This window comes from Microcaecilia unicolor, unplaced genomic scaffold (assembly GCF_901765095.1).
Source record: "Microcaecilia unicolor unplaced genomic scaffold, aMicUni1.1, whole genome shotgun sequence".
NCBI classification, from domain to species: domain Eukaryota; kingdom Metazoa; phylum Chordata; class Amphibia; order Gymnophiona; family Siphonopidae; genus Microcaecilia; species Microcaecilia unicolor.
This window is the reverse complement of record NW_021962881.1, coordinates 166,118-185,304: the sequence shown is the minus strand read 5'-3', so window position 1 is coordinate 185,304 and position 19,187 is coordinate 166,118. Positions and strand designations below refer to the sequence as shown.

General features: G+C 43.4%; 1 protein-coding gene across 1 annotated transcript in view; it reads left to right on the top strand.

Annotated features, from left to right (window-relative positions):
• The window catches only part of LOC115458627 (lipopolysaccharide-induced tumor necrosis factor-alpha factor homolog), a 51,450-nt gene that overhangs the window by 27,519 nt on the left and 4,744 nt on the right, over positions 1–19,187 (top strand). Inside the window, exons 2-3 of the mRNA XM_030188470.1 lie at positions 16,213–16,407; positions 17,330–17,486. Of these exons, the coding sequence (XP_030044330.1) occupies positions 16,218–16,407; positions 17,330–17,486 (347 nt within the window). The 5' untranslated portion in view covers positions 16,213–16,217. The remainder of the gene's footprint in view (positions 1–16,212; positions 16,408–17,329; positions 17,487–19,187) is intronic.

Below are 19,187 nucleotides of genomic sequence, written 5' to 3'. Positions count from 1 at the left end.
CTGGGTTTAAAAGAAAAGGTTTGAACAAGACCTTTGAGGAAAGGTCCATACTGTGTTGTTGAGATAGACATGGGGGAAGCCACTGCTTTCCCTGGGATTAGTACCATGGAATGTTGCTACTATTTGGGTTTCTGCCAGGTACTTGTAACCTAGATTGGTCAATGTTGGAAGCAGGATACTGGGCTAGATGGATCATTGGTCTGACCCAGTATGGCTAGTTTCATGTTATGTACAGTGGTTATTCATATTATAACTTTGCTTGGTTTAGTTTAAAATTGGATAATTCAATTTAGATTAAAATTGAACAAAAACATTTCTATTCATGGGAGAACCTGGTACTGTGAATTATGATCATACCTTAAATATAAGGGGCATTGAATATACCATTTTAAGGGGATTTTATTTGATTGCAAGCTTTCTTTGGAACCCCGTATTAATTTCTTGAAAACTTTTTTTTTTTCTTTTGATAAAGTTAAAATTAAAGTTAAAATATATTTGCAAGCTAAGAACATCATTTCCATCTGCTGGTAGAAGCATTATTGCTACCCCAAATGGACTATTGTAATATTTATTTAGATTGCAGGTTTATTTTTGTTTTTTTCAATAAAAACCTAGGACAAACTATAAAGAATATGGCAGTAAGCTCACCTTTCTAACAAAAGGGGATTGGGCCGTGCCGATGCGGTAAGCGAGGTAAGCGCCGCAGGGGGGCGCCCACCTCTGGAGGGCGCCGCCGCGGTGCTTACCCTCGCCCCGGCGCCCCGTATAAGAGGACTTCGGACTTCCCGGCTGCCCTCACAAGCGCAGCGCTTTTGCGAGGCAGCTCTGGCTCTCCCTCCTTCCTTCCTTGGTTCCCGCTCTGGCTCCGCGATCAGCAGCCCCCCCCCCCCCGCGTGTTTTAACCTTTACTCTCCGACGTGGCAGCGATGTCAATCAATGAAGAACGCACAACAGACTCGTTTCCAGCTTCTCTCTTTACACAGTGTCCCGCCTTCAGCGTCAGCGATGATGCATTTCCTGTTCCCGCGAGGGCGGGACACTGTGTGAAGAGAGAAGCTGGAAGCGAGTCTGTTGTACATTCTTCATTGATTGACATCGCTGCCACGTCGGAGAGTAAAGGTTAAAACATGCGGGGGGGGGGGGGCTGCTGATCGGGGAGCCAGAGCGGGAACCAAGGAAGGAAGGAAGGAAGGAGGGAGAGCCAGAGCTGCCTCACAAAAACGCTGCAGCCTGCCACATGTAGGGGGGAGGGCAGGGGAGAGGAGAATTGTTGGCCATGTATGGATGCAGGGCAGGGAGAGAGAAGAAATCATTGGACAGGAGGGGAGAGGGCAGAGCAGGGGAGAGAATTGCTGACATGGATGGAGGGGAGGGCATGGAAGAGAGGAGAATTGCTGGGCATAGATCGAGGGGACAGGGGAGAGAGGAAATTATCTGGAGATAGATGGAGGAGAGGGCAGGGGAGAACGGAGAGTTCCTGGACATGGATGGATGGATGGAGGGGAGGGCAAGGGAGAGAGGAGAATTCTGGACATGGATGATGGGAGATGGGAAGATGGGATCCAGAGATGGGAAGGCGGTAGAACGAGAGGACATGAAATGAGATTGAAGGGGGGCAGACTCAAAAAAGATGTCAGGAAGTATTTTTTCACGGAGAGGGTGGTGGATGCTTGGAATGCCCTCCCGCGGGAGGTGGTGGAGATGAAAACGGTAACGGAATTCAAACATGCGTGGGATATGCATAAAGGCTGATCATTTTCACGGGGGGGGGGCGCCAACTGATAGTCTGCAGGGGGGCGCCAACTGATAGTCTGCAGGGGGGCGCCAGAGACCCTAGGCACGGCCCTGATTAGAATTACCCCATTTCTAATTAAATTACACTGGTTTCCAATAGAGGCAAGAATAATTTTAAAATTGTATTATATATTTAAAATTGTAACTGGAAATGCACTTTTATCTGTATTCTTTATTATGAGACAGATCTCCACTTAACTTTCTCAAACCTAGATGGAAAAAACATAGAAGATGGCTTAATGCCACTTTTGCTTATCAAGCTGCAAAAAATTGGAAAACTTTACCTTCTTACATTACATTATTAACTACAGGCTGTTTGGGATATCTTAAACATGCCTATTTCAGAAATATGTGCTAAGTAACTAAAATAAAGTTTTTTAAACGTTTGATTCTAATTTCACATATGATGTAATTCTAGATGGTGGTTCCATATCTCACTTAAACCTCGGTGAACAACGCTCGTGAGATTTTTGCGGTATATAAATACCAAGTATAATGTAATTCACAATACTGTACAGCAGTGGTTCCCAAAACTGGTCCTGGAGGCACCCCAACAAGTCAGGTTTTCAGGGTATCCACAAGGAATATTTACAAGAGATTTTTGCATGCAGTGGAGGCAATGCATGTAAATCTCTTCATGAATATTCATTGTGGGTATCCTGAAAACCAGACTGACTGGTGAACCACCGCCATAGGGGATTTCCATGTTTAGCTGTAACTAGACTATTTTGGTCAGAAGCAACAGAGAGCTCTTTTGGAATCTGGTACTTCTGCAACCTGAGCCTTGCCACCAGGAGTGGAGGAATAGCCTAGTAGCACAGTGGATAGAGAACTAAGGAATCCAGGTTTCACATCCCACTGATCCTCCTTGTAGCGCTGGGTAAGTTACTTAACCCTCCATGGGCTCTGGTACACACAGGGCCATTTTTGAAAGAGGACGCCCATCTTTTGACATAAATCGGAAGATGGTCGTCCAAATCGGTATAATCGAAAGTTGATTTTGGACGTCCCCAACTGCTTTCCGTCGCAGGGACGGCCAAAGTTCACAGGGGTGTGTCGGAGGCATAATAAAAAAAAAAGGACGTCCCTGACAAACACTTGGATGACTTTACCTGGTCGTGCTTTGCTTACAACCAAGGCACAAAAAGGTGCCTGAAATGACCAGATGACCACCGGAGGGAATCGGGGATGACCTCCCATTACTCCCCCAGTGGTCACTAACCCCCTCCCACCCTAAAAAAAAAATCTTTAAAAATGTCCTGCCAGCCTCAAATGTCATACTCGGGTCCATCACAGCAGTATGCAGGTCCCTGGAGCAGTTTTAGTGGGTACTGCAGTGCACTTCAGGCAGGTGGACCCAGGCCCATCCCCCTCCTTACCTGTTACATTTGTGGAGGAAACAGCGAGCTCTCCAAAACCCACCACAAACCCACTGTACCCACATCTAAGTGCCCCTCTTCACCCATTAGGGCTGTGGTGGTATTGTACAGTTGTGGGTAGTGGGTTTTGGGGGGCTCAGCACACAAGGTAAGGGAGCTATGTTCCTGGGAGCAATTTCTGAAGTCCACTGCAGTGCCCCCTAGGGTGCCCGGTTGGTGTCCTGGCATGTCGGGGGGGGGGGGGGAACCAGTGCACTAGAAATGCTGGCTCCTCCCATGACCAAATGGCTTGCATTTGGTCGTTTCTGAGATGGACATTCTTGGTTTCCATTATCGTTGAAAATCAGAAACAACCAAGTCTAGGGACGACCAAATCTAGGGATGACCAAATTTCAGGATTTGGATGTCCCTGACCGTATTATCGAAACAAAAGATGGACGTCCATCTTGTTTCGAAAATAAGGGTTTCCCCGCCCCTGGATGAGGAAGTTTTGCGAGGTCGTCTAAATAAAAACTTTGGACATCCCTTTCAAAAATGCTCTCTTAGTCAGGTACTCTAGATACATCCTTGTTCTCAGACAACTTAAAATGTAACTACTCTTGAACTACTAATAGAAGAGTGAGCTTATCTTAATAAAAATAAAATAAAATACAATTTTGCAATAGATAGCTGCCCTCTAACTCTTCCTTCCCCCACCCCCTTTTGCAGAGACTTAACACTGCTGCCTCAGCAACTCTATTAGATTTTTTTTTTTTTGTTACATTTGTACCCTGTGCTTTCCCACTCATGGCAGGCTCAATGCGGCTTACATGAGGCAATGGAGGGTTAAGTGACTTGCCCAGAGTCACAAGTAGCTGCCTGTGCCTGAAGTGGGAATCGAACTCAGGACCAAAGTCCACCACCCTAACCACTAGGCCACTCCTCCACTGTTGGTGCTATTTGAGATTCTACATGGAATGTTGCTATTCCACTAGCAACATTCCATGTAGAAGTCGGCCCTTGCAGATCACCAATGTGGCCGCGCAGGCTTCTGCTTCTGTGAGTCTGACGTCCTGACTCGCAGAAACAGAAGCCTACGCAGCCTTCTACATGGAATGTTGCTAGTGGAATAGCAACATTCCATGTAGAATCTCCAATAGTAGCAACATTCCAAGTAGAATCTCAAACAGTAGCAACAGAATCTCCAATAGTAGCAACATTCCATGTAGAATCTCCAATAGTATCTATTTTATTTTTGTTACATTTGTACCCTGCGCTTTCCCACTCATGGCAGGCTCAATGCGGCTTACATGGGGCAATGGAGGGTTAAGTGACTTGCCCAGAGTCACAAGGAGCTGCCTGTGCCTGAAGTGGGAATCGAACTCAGTTCCCCAGGACCAAAGTCCACCACCCTAACCACTAGGCCACTCCTCCACTGTTGGTGCTATTTGAGATTCTACATGGAATGTTGCTATTCCACTAGCAACATTCCATGTAGAAGTCGGCCCTTGCAGATCACCAATGTGGCCGCGCAGGCTTCTGTGAGTCTGACGTCCTGCACGTACGTGTAGGATGTCAGACTCACAGAAACAGAAGCCTGCGCAGCCTTCTACATGGAATGTTGCTAGTGGAATAGCAACATTCCATGTAGAATCTCCAATAGTAGCAACATTCCATGTAGAATCTCCAATAGTATCTATTTTATTTTTGTTACATTTGTACCCTGCGCTTTCCCACTCATGGCAGGCTCGATGCGGCTTACATGGGGCAATGGATGGTTAAGTGATTTGCCTAGAGTCACAAGGATCATAAGTTGGTTTGGGGGCATGGATTGCAGATCTGCTCTAGGAAGTTGGAGCATAGTCACTGAGTCATTCTGGCTATGTGTCAGGAATATTATACACATAAGATTTCCCTTCCATTTGATCACAAAGGTTTTGCTGGAAGATGGGATTCAGCTTTGAAATATTCATTAAAGGCTATTCTGATGAGACTTCAAGGGGCTGCCAAAGAAAGGTCTGAGTTACAGTGTAAGTAGCAACTAACCCAAAGTGGACGGTGTACTGAGAGTTTGTGAATACCTTAGGATGGTCTGTTTGTATTAGCACAATTAACACTCCTTTAAGTCCTAAAATTTAAATCTTGAGAGAGGACCACTCCTAAATGACTTCATTCAGAAACTGGTGGCACCTCCTTGAGCAGCAGTAATATCAACAAACAATTTCCATTAATTGATGTTCAGTCTGTCACCTGATCATGGTGTTTTGGCCCATTCTTCTATATGGAACAGTTTTCAACTCTTGACGTATTGGGGGCTTCCTTCCATGAAAGGCTCACTTCAAATCTTGATGCTTTTCATTAGGGTTTAGGTCAGAGCTTTGACTTGGAAAGCTCAGAACGCACAATGGCTTTTTGTTAGTATCCGTAGTAGTAGGGTTATCTTGCAACGTGACTCACTTTTGGCTCTGCTTCAGATCCAGCTCACAAGTGAATGGCCTGACTTTCACCTCAACAATTTTCTGATAATGAAGCAGAATTTATGGCTCTATTAAAGCTGGCAAGCAGTCTGGATCCCAGTGTCGCTAAGCAGCCCCAAAATATATTTATTTACAGATTCTTGATATACTGCAGATGGCTACTCTTGTGGCGTTTTACGTGGTTTACAATACAAAAATATTCAGGCAGCAGGAAAAGAGAAGAGAGGGAGGGGGAAGAGGTGAGGAGAGAGGAAGTCAGCGAAAGGCCATCTTGGCAAAAGATGTATCTTTAACCAGAGATTTGAATTTGATGAAGTTTCGATATGGGAAGGAATGTGTTCCAGAGCTTTGGTCCAAGATAACCGAAAGCAGTTTCCCAGGAAATGTTTAAGCTGAGGGTGGAGGAAGATGGAGAAGCCCACTGTTGGGATGAGTGGAGAGGTACATAAAAAAAAAAAAAAAAAAAAAAAAAAAAAAAGATTTTTCTAACTGGGCTGAGAAGTACTGATCTAGAGGTAAAAATTGATCATTAGAGTCCTTAGACAACTCCACCACAGAAGAATTCTAATTGTGAATGCCAGAATGCAGGACAGCTCAATACAAACAGTCACCACTATTCTTTGACAGGATGAGGTTCTTAGTTTTGAAAGCAGTATTAGGCAAAAACCAGTGGGCTCAGCCCACCTGGCAATAGCATGTATCTGATGTGGATGGCAGAGCTCCTTCCCCTCCCCTGCAGGGGTTCAAACATCTCAACTAACTAACCAACCCCCCTCCCTCCCTGTACCTGGTAAACACTTGAGTTCCTCACCAGCAGCGACTCGTATCTGCTGATCGTGCTGGCTACAAGCTTTCCCTCCTGATGTAACAATTCTGTTTCCGCATAGGCAGGACCAGGAAGTTATGTCAGAGGGAAGGCTCGTGGCCAGCACAAGGAGTGGGTATGAGTTGCTGCTGGTAAGGGGGTTGGTTGAGGGACACTGGAACCCCTGAGGTGAGAGGGAGAGAGACTCCAATGCCAACTCACTTTGGGCTCAGGACCACCCAAAATTGGGTGTCAAGCTATGCCATTGGCTCATGTGTCCAAGTAACATTCTTCAGAAGTCTTGAGTCATCACAGATGCTCTTTGTCAAGCTTAAGGTGGGCAGCAATTTTTAACAAAACAGTGGGTCCTTCCTAGCTAACCTCCCCATAAAACACAATTGCAGTGTTGATGCGTTGATCCTTATATCAGTTACAGCAAGAGGCCTGCAGATATTTAGTCTGGGTTCGTATGTGACTCTGGTTTTCTACTGGTGATCTTGGCAGGATGACCATACCTGGGAAGAGTCGCTAGTCTGCAGTTTTTTCAGTTGTAGACTGATAGTGGATGAATGATGTTCTAATATATAGAAAGTATGAACTCTTTTATAACAAGTTGCTGTGCTCAGTTATCCTTGAGCACTGAAGTTACCTGGCTGTTAATTTTAGTACAGGATATGACACTTCAGATATGCATTCTTGGTTCATTAGAGGAGTATTGCCTTTTTGTGGCAAGTTGTCTTGCATACTGGCATTCACAATTAGAATTCTTTTCATATCTTTGATGGCAAAATTGTCTGGGGACTCCCCCCCCCCCCCCCCCCCCCCCCAATGTTTTTCTCCTAGACTTCTCCGCCCGGTCCTTGGGACACATCCAGCCAGCTAGGTTTTCAGGGTCTACCAAATATGCATGAGAGATTTGTATGTAGATATATTTTTTATACATATTCATGGTAGAGATCCTGAAACCTGACTGACTAGATACATCCTAAGGACTGGGTTGAGAATCTTTGCCCTAGATGCTGAATGGCAGAAGCATAAAATAGATCCTCTGAGTCTTATGTGGTATAAAGGTGGGGCTAGCCCAGGCTGCCAGAAATTAGTGCCTGCAATGGGACTCTAGTAGAGACACCCCACCCAAGCCAAGAAGCTGCTGCTGTAGATTTTAGGGCTAAACATGGACTGCTGTGTGGCTGTCCATCTCTCTAGGCCAGGGGTTCTGAACCCAGTCCACAGGACACACCTACCAGTCAGGTTTTCAGGATACCCACAATGAATATGCATGAGATTGGATTTGCATTCCCTAGCTCAATTGAATGCACAATTTCTTATGCATGCAAATCTTGAAAACCTGACTAGCTGGATGTGTCTCAAGGGCTGGCCCTACTCTAGGCCCTGTACATTTGCACCCTTGGAGAGTTCAAAACAAGGCATTTAGCTACAAAAAGATCCAGTGGCGTACAAGATCTGAGGCAGCATGGTTTTAACAAAGGAAAATTGTCACATCTGGCTTTCTTTGACTGGGTGACCAGAGGACTGGATAAGAGGGCACATGCTAGATGTGGTCTATTTGGACTACAGCAAAGCCTTTGACATGGTTCCTCATTGGAGGCTTGTGAACAAATTGAACGGACTGAAATTAGGAGCCATAGTGATGAACTGGATTAGAAACTTGTTAACAGACATCAAGAGTGTGGTAGTGAATGGAATTTCCAAAGGGAGTGGACAACATCAGATTTGATCTAAAAAGATTAGAAGAATGGTCTGTTTGGCAGCTAAAATTTAATGCAAAGAAGTGTACAGTGATGCCTGTGGGGTGCAGAGACCCAAGAGTTGTATTTGCTAGGGGGTGAGAGGTTGATCAGCACAGACCAGGAGAGGGACTTTGGGGTCATGGTGTCGGAGGATCTTAAGGCAGCAAAACAATGTGGCAAGGATGCTAGGCTGCATAGAGAGGGGCATATCCAGTAGAAGAAAGGTGTTAATGCCTCTACAAGTGATTAGTGAGGCCCCATTTGGAGTATTAAGCTTTTTGGAGGCCATATCTTGCTAAGAACAAAAGGTATATGAGGAAAAGACTTGAAAACCTCAATATGTATACCCTAGAGTAGGGGTTCTCAACCCAGTCTTCAGGACACACCTAGCCAGTCAGGTTTTCAGGATATCCATAATGATTATGCATGAGATTGATTTGGGTACAAAAGAGGATTTATTGTGGATATCCTGAAAACCTGGCTGGGTGTGTCCTGAGGACAGGGTTGAGAACTACTGCACCTAGAGGAAAAGACGTATGGGGATGATACGGATGTTTTACATTTAAAACGTATTAATATCCAAACTAATCTTTCAGAGACGATGCAGTGGGAGAACTAGAGGTCATGAGTTGAGGTTACAGAATGGAAGACTTAGGAGCAATGTTAGGAAATACTTTTTCACAAAAAGGGCGATGAATGCCCTTCCGCAAGGAGGTTGTAAAAAAACAAAATGATATGGAATTCAAGAATGTATGGGATAAACACACAGAACTCGTTCACTATATAGAAAAAAAAGGTGGAATCCAATTAAAGCAAAACTTAAATGACCTTTATAACTGGAGTTGAGCTTTGATGGCAGCTTTAGAGGTTGGGAAGTAAGACCAATGCCGGGCTGATTTCTGCAGTCTGGGTTCCATAAATGGTAAAAACGGATCAGGATCAAGGCTGGAGTGGGAAGTAGGACTGGTGCCGGGGCAGACCTCTACCGTGTGTGCCCCAAAATTAGCAGGGAGAGACAGATTTGAAGTATACCGATGTTTAATCATGAAAAAATGGAACCTGTGCAGAGTGCCAGATTCAACTTTGGCCACTCCATTAGACTGGATGGGTCATGCAGGTCTTTATCTGCGGACATTTACTATGTTACTAAGGTGCTCATTTTCAAAGCACACAGATGTCTCAATGTCAGTCTGTCTGCTGAAAACCTCCCAATTGCGATTTTTGGAATAGCAGAATTTGGGCATCCTACACTGTTCTTCCAAATAGCAAGGGGGTGTGTTTTGGACTAGGGAGGGCCCAAAGATAGGATGTCTCAACAGTGATAATTGAATGGGGAGAAACATCCAAACCTAAAAAGGTTGTCTTTATTTAGACCGATTTTGGTCATGACCCAATTTAAATGCCTGTACCCTGCAACACAACAAAACCAAAACTCGTAATGGACATAGAATAACTCTTCCTCTCTGATTCCCTAATGTGTCTGTACACACAAACCTTATTCTACCACAACATTACTGTATTTCTTCATACCAGAATTGGCGAACGCCTTTACGGTTCTATGTAAGCCACATTGAGCCTGCAAATAGATGGGAAAATGTGGGATACAAATGTAACAAATAAATAAAATATCCGGGATACAGAAATGTTCTCTGAGCAGCTGACCACTGGAGGGATAAAGGCGTGATTCCTCATGAAAGCGAAACCTGAAAGGAATACCAGGCTGTAAGACAGCATCAAGTATTACGGGCATACTGGACAAAGCAGAAAGCAGGTCTGAAGGGTAGCCTAGAGGTCAGTGCAGTGGACTATTAACCAAGGTGGGGATACAGGTTCAATTCCCACTTCAGCTTTTTTTTTCCCCCCTTTATACTCTGAGCCCTCCAGAAACACATCTATTGTACCTAAATATTTTGACACCTGCAAGCCTGAAGGCTATTAAGGTGGTGTACTGTAGATATTTCCCTGTTTCTTGAGGGCTTGGCATTTTAAAATTAAGAGTTGTGGGGGTAATATCAACTTTGATAACCTGGTTTACAATCCATTGCAATGACCACTAGGCTGCCCTTCTCCTCCGCAAGGATGTCTGTGGCTATTTCTGAAAAAAATGCTAACACAGACATCTTTGTCATTAGATGGATGTTAATCATAATTTTGATGTTTTCAGTTTGTAAAATTGAGTGTTTGATATTGCTCATGTATTTTCAAACTAGAAAGCCTGATATATTTCCTGTTAAAAAATGGCTGACACATGGATGTTTTCTTTGGATGTTATGAGCAGGACATCCTAATTCTAACTTGGATGTCATTTGGAAAATGCCCCTCCCCTCCACATGGGCTGCAGCCTTTCTAGTCTGTTTCAAAAGCACTAAAGCTTTTTTTTTTGTTTGTTTGTTTTGTTAATATTCTGTAAACATTTGGCTCCGGAGGATTATCAAACCAAATATCTGTTACATACTTTGCAGTCTTCAGTGATTTTCTGGTCATTCTCACAAAATCTATTGTAATTCTTGTGTTGTTCCCAGTAATTTTATGGTTAGTTTTATGTAAATCACTTTGGTCTTTTCTGGGAATCAGCAAATTGTAAGCATTGAGATTAGATTAAAAAACAAAACAAGATTTTCTACAGCCTCCCCCTTACATTCTATTTAATAAGCCAAAAATTACGTGTTCATTTGGTATGTAACTTCCACCCTACAATGGCAAGTATGGTGGGCGTAAGTGCTCTTAACTGCTATACCATTACATAGAGCGCTTAAGTGTTCAAGCATGTAATTGCAAGCGGAGTGTTCATGCAGGAGGGGCATGTTAGATTTTATAGCTGTGGGTGCTATTGATATTTACATGAGTTAAAAGGTGGGTCATTCCATGTCAAGTGGTCTGGTGGTCCCTGCGCGACCATCACGCATTTCGATTAAATTTTTTGTGAACATTCATACATGTCCCAATGAGCATTGGTAAAGTTTTACGTTCTCAAAGGGAAATGGAGAACTGATGCCATCTTTTGTAAAATTTTCTGTAATATTTATTAGAAAAAAAAAAGTAATGGCTTTAATGGTAAGATCACACTAACCCCAGATTCTATACAGTGTTCCTAGAGTTGCACGCTATTCCGTGCATAAATCTAGGCATATTTTATAACTACGTGCGTACATTGTTATATCAAGCTAAGTGTTGTTAACAGCTCTTAACAAGCAATAATGAGCACACTAACTGTCAAAAATTAGAATTTAGCGTTTGTACCTTGCTAAGCGTATTCTGTAATGTACTGTGCCTAAATTCTAATGCGCACAGGCAAAAAGGGGCGTGGAAATGGGCGTTTTGTGGGCATTCCGAAACCTATTAATGTTATAAAATATGGGCCAGTGCACATAAATCTATGTGCAGGGATTTACACCAGCTTTTCAGAGCCATAGCCAGTCTGAGTGACTACCTTCTCTTTCGCAAGGCACTAAAAATGTATCTGTTTGCACAAATATTTTCTACAAGACCTATGTAGGACTATAACCCCTGCAAGCATGCAAACGTGGATTCTGGTTGGACCCATTCTTTTGTACCTTTCTATGTAAAGTGTCTTTTCTTTCTTGCACTTTTGCTCCTTAATTTCTAATTTGTCTGTCTCTCTCTCTCTCCCCCCCCCCCTCTCTCTCTCTCTCTCTCCTCCCCCCTCTCTCTCTCTCTCCTCCCTCTCTCTCTCTCTCCTCCCCCCCCCCTCTCTCTCTCTCTCTCTCTCTCTCTCCTCCCCCCTCTTTCTCTCTCCTCCTCCCCCTCTCTCTCTCTCCCTCTCTCTCTCTCTCTCTCCTCCCCCCTCTTTCTCTCTCCTCCTCCCCTCTCTCTCTCTCTCTCTCTCTCCCTCCCTCCCCCCCTCTCTCTCTCCCCCCCCACACACACATTGAGCCTGCATGTTTGTGGGGTATAAATAAATGGTCGTGCGTACACTCAGTCACATTAACTACAGCTAAGCGTATTCTGAATACCACATATAAGTTTATGCACGGCATTTAGAATATGCTTAGGCATAATTGCCTAGCATTCGTTAATTTTATGGGCCATATATAGAATCGGGGCCTAAGTACTTCCATTAGAAAATGGACAAGCCATGAAAGGTTTTACCAAAAAGCCACTTCCCCCAACCCCAGTAGATATCAAAAATGTAAGAGGTAGAAAGTGTCTGGTTGTGAAAAGACTATGTAATTATACATTTCCCAAGTCCTATACACATGCATTTCCATATTTGTAAATATACTTAATTTTTTTTAATTAAGTATAATGTATTTAGCAGTCTAGTTCATCAGGTGTTTGCAGTATATGAAGTGTATCCTTAGAAATCATAGCTATTTTCAGTGTATACATGATAGGAACATGGGTGGACCATGGATAATGTTACAAGCAATGCATGCAGTTTATGGGATACTATTGGTTGCGTGCGCAGGATGTCACATTTTTAAGCAGGTGCATTTACATCTGCAATTGGCATGGCATAAGCAAGGTGCAGCTAAATGTTGGTGTATAATCTCTGGCTTATGCCAGTATTCTATAATAGATTTCGCATGCAAATTTGCTGGTGCGGAATATTAGCACACAGATTTTTGGCACCTAACTTTTTAGAACTCTTGACTCCTTCAATTCCAAAGTGGCCTTTTTTCACTAAGCCATAGTAACAAAAAAAAAGTGGCTTGCGTTAGTTTTGATGCGTGAAGTTGGCATGCGCTGGGCCACTTTTTACCATGGCAGGAAAGGCCTTTTTAAAAACGGGGGCAGTAAATGGCCATGTGCTAATATTAAATTAGCATGTGGCTATTTACTGCCTGACTCTTACCGCTACATATTTAGTAATCGGTAAAGGCTCACGTTCTAACCCTGTGGTAATCGAGCAGTGTGCAGCAATGTGGCTGCGCTGCAATTACTGCTGGGAATGCCCCCCCCCCCCCCCACACACACACACAGTAGAAAATAGGAAATTGTATTTACCACGGAAAACTGCATGCGCCAACTTTGGAACTACCGCCAGGCTCTTGCGCTACCCTGGCGGTAGGGCCGATTTGCCACACTCTACCCATGCGGTAGCCCTATGACACCTTCTGTAAAAGGGCCCCTAGGTTTAATTTGCTTTGAGGTAAGTTTTTTTTTTTTTTAGCATGCTGATTTGTTGAGAAATCAGTGGCTGATGTACTGTTTTTGCTTCAATGCAAGCGCAGACCAGAGAGTGAATTTAAACTCGATGCAACACCTATTTGCATGTGGATTAACTGCCACAGGGATCAGTTTGTCAACATTTTTGTAAGTAGTATTGCAGAAGGGCCATTGAGAGGTTTGCCTCTTTGCAGAGAGTGGTAAAATCTCTGCACAGTAGACACTTGGAAGGTACAGGATTACATCAGGCGACAGCTGGTGGAACTCAAACTATATTAAACACAAGCACCACTAAATAAATAAATAAACCCTGCAGGGAGAGAATTATGAGGGGTAAACTTTTTTTGTGCCCCAAAGTGTGGTCTGAAGTTGATCATATCTTAGAGTAGTCAGGCTGGTAGATGTGACAATGGCAAAAGTCAGAAGGATGTTTGGAGACGCAGGAAAAAGAATGAGCAGCAGGAAAACAAGGTTGTGTCGGAGACGTCATCTGGAGTACAGACAGTGTACAGTGCTGGAGACCGCACCTTCACAAAGATATAAATAAGATGGAGTCGGTCCAGAGGGCAGCTACTAAAATGGTCAGTGGTCTTTATCATAAAGCATATGAGGACAGAATTAAAGATTCCAACATATGCACTGGAGGAAAGGTAGGATGAAAGCTGTGGAATGTAGGGCTGCTAAGATAAATGAAAAAGGATAGACCCGGGTTTAATCTAAGGAAATACTTCTTTTAGAGAAGGTGGCAGATGCACAGAATGGCCTCCCCCTGGAAGTGCTGGAATCAGGACCAGTCAGAAGACCTCTATGGCACACTTTTTGTGTGTGTGTTTGATAACACCGAGCATGCACTTTGGAATTTACTCATTCATGCCAGTTTTAACATGCATTTTAACATTTGCTTTTTTTTGTTGTTGTTGCATGGCCTCTGAATGAGTTATAGAATATAAAAATCTCCTAGTTCCAGCTGAGCTGAAGGCCAGAGGAGCAAGTAGGGTGGAGCTTGAAGAACAGAAAAAATAATTGTGCTGATTTTTCAAAGGTCTTACCCCCCCCCCCCCCCCCCCCCCAGAACTGTTCCACATTAGCTAAAAATATTTGCCAAAAAGTTTGAACCTTTTTTATTTGAATATCTAGAGGTAGCTCAATCATCCCAAAGTTGGTGAAAAAATTAATTTATTAACAAAAATGCAGGAACACATTTTGTTTCATGAATCAGTTCTGTATCAGTTATGCAACATAGTGAAAACATTTGGCACAGGAGTCTATAATGTAGCAATGCTGTAGAAAAGCAACAAAATTAGGGTAGTCCTGCCAGTGTCAGTTTCTTGGTATCTGGAGTCAAGTGTTCTTCTGTAAAACAAAAGAAAATAAGATAACCTGTATTACCCTTTTCATCTAGCTTTCAAACGCAATACCTTCAGTTCAGAAATGAGCGAATGATGACACACAAGTATATACATGAAAGCATTCCAATGACAAGCCTCATGGGGGAAAGTGGGGGGGGGGGGGGGTGGTGGAGGGAGAGATGGATGGCTGATCGGAAGGTGATCAAGCAGTATAATTTTAGGGTTTATAATGTGATAAAGATTTGGGTTTCCTATCGCATTATAAACCCTAAAATTATATTGCTTTGTCACGCTCTGACTAGTCATCCATTTCTCCCTGTTTCTCACCCCTATCCCCCACTCCTGCCTTTCCCCATGACCTGTTAACTGGAATGCTTTCATGTTTCACATAATCTAATGTCATAACTTGTTCATTTCGGATCTGAAGGTATTGCCTTCAAAAGCTTATCAAAATATGTATTAAGTCCAGTAACGCGGGTATTTTATTTTATTTCATTTCTACTTTATATTAGTATGAGGATAAACCTGGTGGTGCTACTCAATTTGCAGTAAGAACTTGTGACTCGACTTTTTTGTCATGAGGCTGCTGTATTTTTCAATGAGAGCAATGCCACATTTCATCGTAATCATTTCACCACTGTAAATGGGATGCATTGTCTCCACTGCCTGCTGGACGTCCTTCTTGTCACTTCCACATGTGTGGGTTTGCATCGAGAAATGCAATAATGGCTTACATCATCAGCTGATGACTGAGCGGTGATTTGATTTAAGCATATTGGGTGACGTGATGGGAGTTGCATGTTCAGTTTGTTCCACCGTAGCTTGCAAAATACTGACGGCCTAATTTGGTTTCACAGCTGCCCATAGTCAAGAATGCCTTATGTGGGATTGCTGAATTACTATTTGATGCCTTCAGAATATACATGTTGAGTTGCTCGTAACTGTTCACCAATTTAACTGTTTGTCTGAAGTGTTTCTTTATATACGCAAACAAAATTAAGAGGTAAGAAGGTCATTTTTGCAAACTTCAAAGATAAGCTTCAGCTTAAGGAGCAGGAGAAAACAGCTGGCTTCCACCAAAAAAATAAAAAATTCAGTATATTTTGGAAACTGTTGTTTTTTTAAACTAAGCTATTTTAGCGCGCACTAAACGCTAGACATGCCCATAGGAATATGTGGGCAGATTTAACGTTAAGACATTTGGGGCTCCTTTACTAAGTGGCGCTACCGATTCAGTGGCACACCGAATGCGAAGAAGCCCATTCAATTCCCATGGGTTTCTTTGCATTCCGTGCATGCTAATCGGTAGCACCAGTTTGTAAAAGGAGCCCTTGCTTATCTTTAGTAGTGCAACCTGTCATTTCTGTGTATTTGTATCACCACACCACCACTTGTAGTGCAAATACAGTTTCGGTTGCACAGGACTTGAATGAGTAGTAGCCTATACTGTGCATGATAGAAATGTGTGTGTTTTGGGTGGTGGGAGGAGGGTAAAAAAAAAAGTATAACTTTTTTTTTTTTTTTTTTTCCTTTCAATTTCTGCTGTAGGTAAAATGCAGGCTCCAGGCTCTTATCAGTCTATTCCAGCTGGATACCCCACTGCAACAGCTCCTCCTTCATACGAAGAGGCGACAGTCCCCCAGTATGGCCCTGCTCCTGGATCAGGCATGAAGAATATGGGTGACCCTGCATATAATGCACAACCCATGCCTATGCCTATGCCTATGCCTGTACCCAATGCTGGTAAGATTTAAAAAAAAAATTCTGTTTTTTTTAAGCAGTTTGACTGCTTCTGTGGTTTCGGAACTTCAGAATTATTATTATTTTTTTTTTAAACTTAGCCCATGAATTTACATTAGTAATTCAGTTCCAGATACAGTAGGTATTTTTCTGTCTCCAGAGACCCTACATTCTAATTTTGTATCTAAGGCAAGAGGGTGAAACGACTTGCCCAAGGTGATCAGGAGCATCAGCTGGAGAAATGGGGAAATAAGATTTGAACTCGGGCCTTCCATCCTGCTGCTCTAACCTGTAGGCTACTCCTTTGTCTCCTACATACTCATTAGGAATGTGTGACTTGCATACTCTAGAGTCCTTGGGACACACAGTCAGTCAGGTTTTCAGGAAATCCACAATAAACATGCATGAAATTTGCATGCACTTCCTCCATTGTATGCAAATCACATGCATATTTTTGGGTTCTGGCTAGGGGTGTCCAAGGAAAATCCACTTTCTTGATATGAATGCTTACCATGCTAAAATTTATTAGATTTTTTTTTTTTTTTAGTTACATTTGTACCCCGTGCTTTCCCACTCATGGCAGGCTCAATGCGGCTTACATGGGGCAATGGAGGGTTAAGTGACTTGCCCAGAGTCACAAGGAGCTGCCTGTGCCTGAAGTGGGAATCGAGCTCAGTTTCTCAGTTTGACAGGACCAGAGTCCACCACCCTAACCTCTAGGCCACTCCTGATTAAAGCAGAACTCTGAAGCGAATGTGATTTATGCATCAAAGCACATTTGCAGGTTTCCTTTTGAAGTTTGTACTTCACAGAATTCACAATGGGTATTTTGGGGGTTTTTATTTTGTTCTGCAGTAAGTGGGGGATTATATTTAAATTCCATTTGCTTTACCTTCACGCTGAGCTTTTGTCTTGTTTTGACCAGTTACTGTTCAGACTGTATTCGTGCAGCAACCAGTATCGTTTTATGACCGGCCTGTTCAGATGACCTGCCCTTCCTGCCATGAAATGATAGTGACCCATCTATCATATAATGCAGGAGCACTGACCTGGCTATCCTGTGGGGGCCTCTGCATATTAGGGTGAGTTGTAGAATGCTATAAACTCTTTTTTTTTTTTCTTCCCATTTTTGCAACTTTCTTCAGTCCATGCCTCTCCCATTTTATTTATGAACTTCAATACTTAAAAATGCTAGGAACACTTATACATCCCTCCTTTGTCCAGCCTGTGAGAGAAATACCGTCTCATAGAAGACCAACCTATGACATACCAACTTTAGTGCAAAAGGAATTTTTGAACATCGCAGGTGTCATGTTTTTGTACGCTCCCTCCCTCCTGTGTCCCAGGCATACAATAGTCAATGCAATCTCTTGCCTTGACAGTCTTGTCAGGCACTGAAGAAAATCTACTATAATAAAACTCACCCTCAACGTTCTGAGGACACTAACGTCAGTGAAGCCAAGCCCTGACTTCCTTCAAAAAGGTTCGAAGGTTCGTGGTGGTGAAGCCACCAAAATCGCTCTGGGCCCTGCCCTCGAGGGCGGAGCAATGGCAGAACAACGAAGGGGTTGGCAGGGAGGGAGGTGGGAAATCGCTCCAGGCCCCGCCCTCGTGTCAAATGTCATGATGTTGGGGGCGGAGCAATGGCAGAACAACGAAGGGGTTGGCCAGGGAGGGAGGGAGGGGGTGTTGGCGACGAAAACCTTGCTAGCGCCCGTTTCATTTGCTCAGAAACGGGCCTCTTTTACTAGTAGAATATAAATGATCAAACATCTGACTTTTTGGGGTTTTTTTCAGCATACTGTCTTAATCATATTCCTGGGCATTAAATAAGTTTCCCTTGTGACAGAAAGGAGACTGTGCAAGATGAGCACCTCTTTACTACTACTACTACTACTACTACTATTTAGCATTTCTATAGCGCTACAAGGCATACGCAGCGCTGCACAAACATAGAAGAAAGACAGTCCCTGCTCAAAGAGCTTACAATCTAATAGACAAAAACTAAAGTAAGCAAATCAACTCAATTATTGTGTACAGGAAGGAGGAGGGTAGGTGGAGGCAGGTGGTTACGAGTCAAAAGCAATGTTAAAGAGGTGGGCTTTCAGTCTAGATTTAAAGGTGGCCAAGGATGGGGCAAGACGTAGGGGCCCAGGAAGTTTATTCCAGGCGTAGGGTGCAGCGAGACAGAAGGCGTGAAGTCTGGAGTTGGCAGTAGTGGAGAAGGGAACAGATAAGAAGGATTTATCCATGGAGCGGAGTGCATGGGAAGGGGTGTAGGGAAGGACGAGTGTGGAGAGATACTGGGGAGCAGCAGAGTGAGTACATTTATAGGTTAGTAGAAGAAGTTTGAACAGGATGCGAAAACGGATAGGGAGCCAGTGAAGGGTCTTGAGGAGAGGGGTAGTATGAGTAAAGCGACCCTGGCGGAAGACGAGACAAGATAAAGGAATTGTGCATTAGACATTCAGTCACTAAGACTGAACAAACATTACCACAAAGGTTTCTGGATGGGTGTTTGATATTACAGACCCATCATGTGGTGATTTTGAGGAAGTGGTTTCTATACAGGAAGAAGCCTGCAGGGTCTGATGGCTTATGATTTGAAATTGAGCTAAAATCTAGCACCTTTTTATAGAATGTCCTGATGGGTCTGTAAATCCTGGCGGATACTTTTTTAATTTTGTGGGCAAAGTATGCAGCAAAATCATTGCAGTTCAGTTTAGACAGGGCAGGCTGGTTCTGTTGTGGGGGTTGCAGTAGGCTGTTTACTATACTGAACC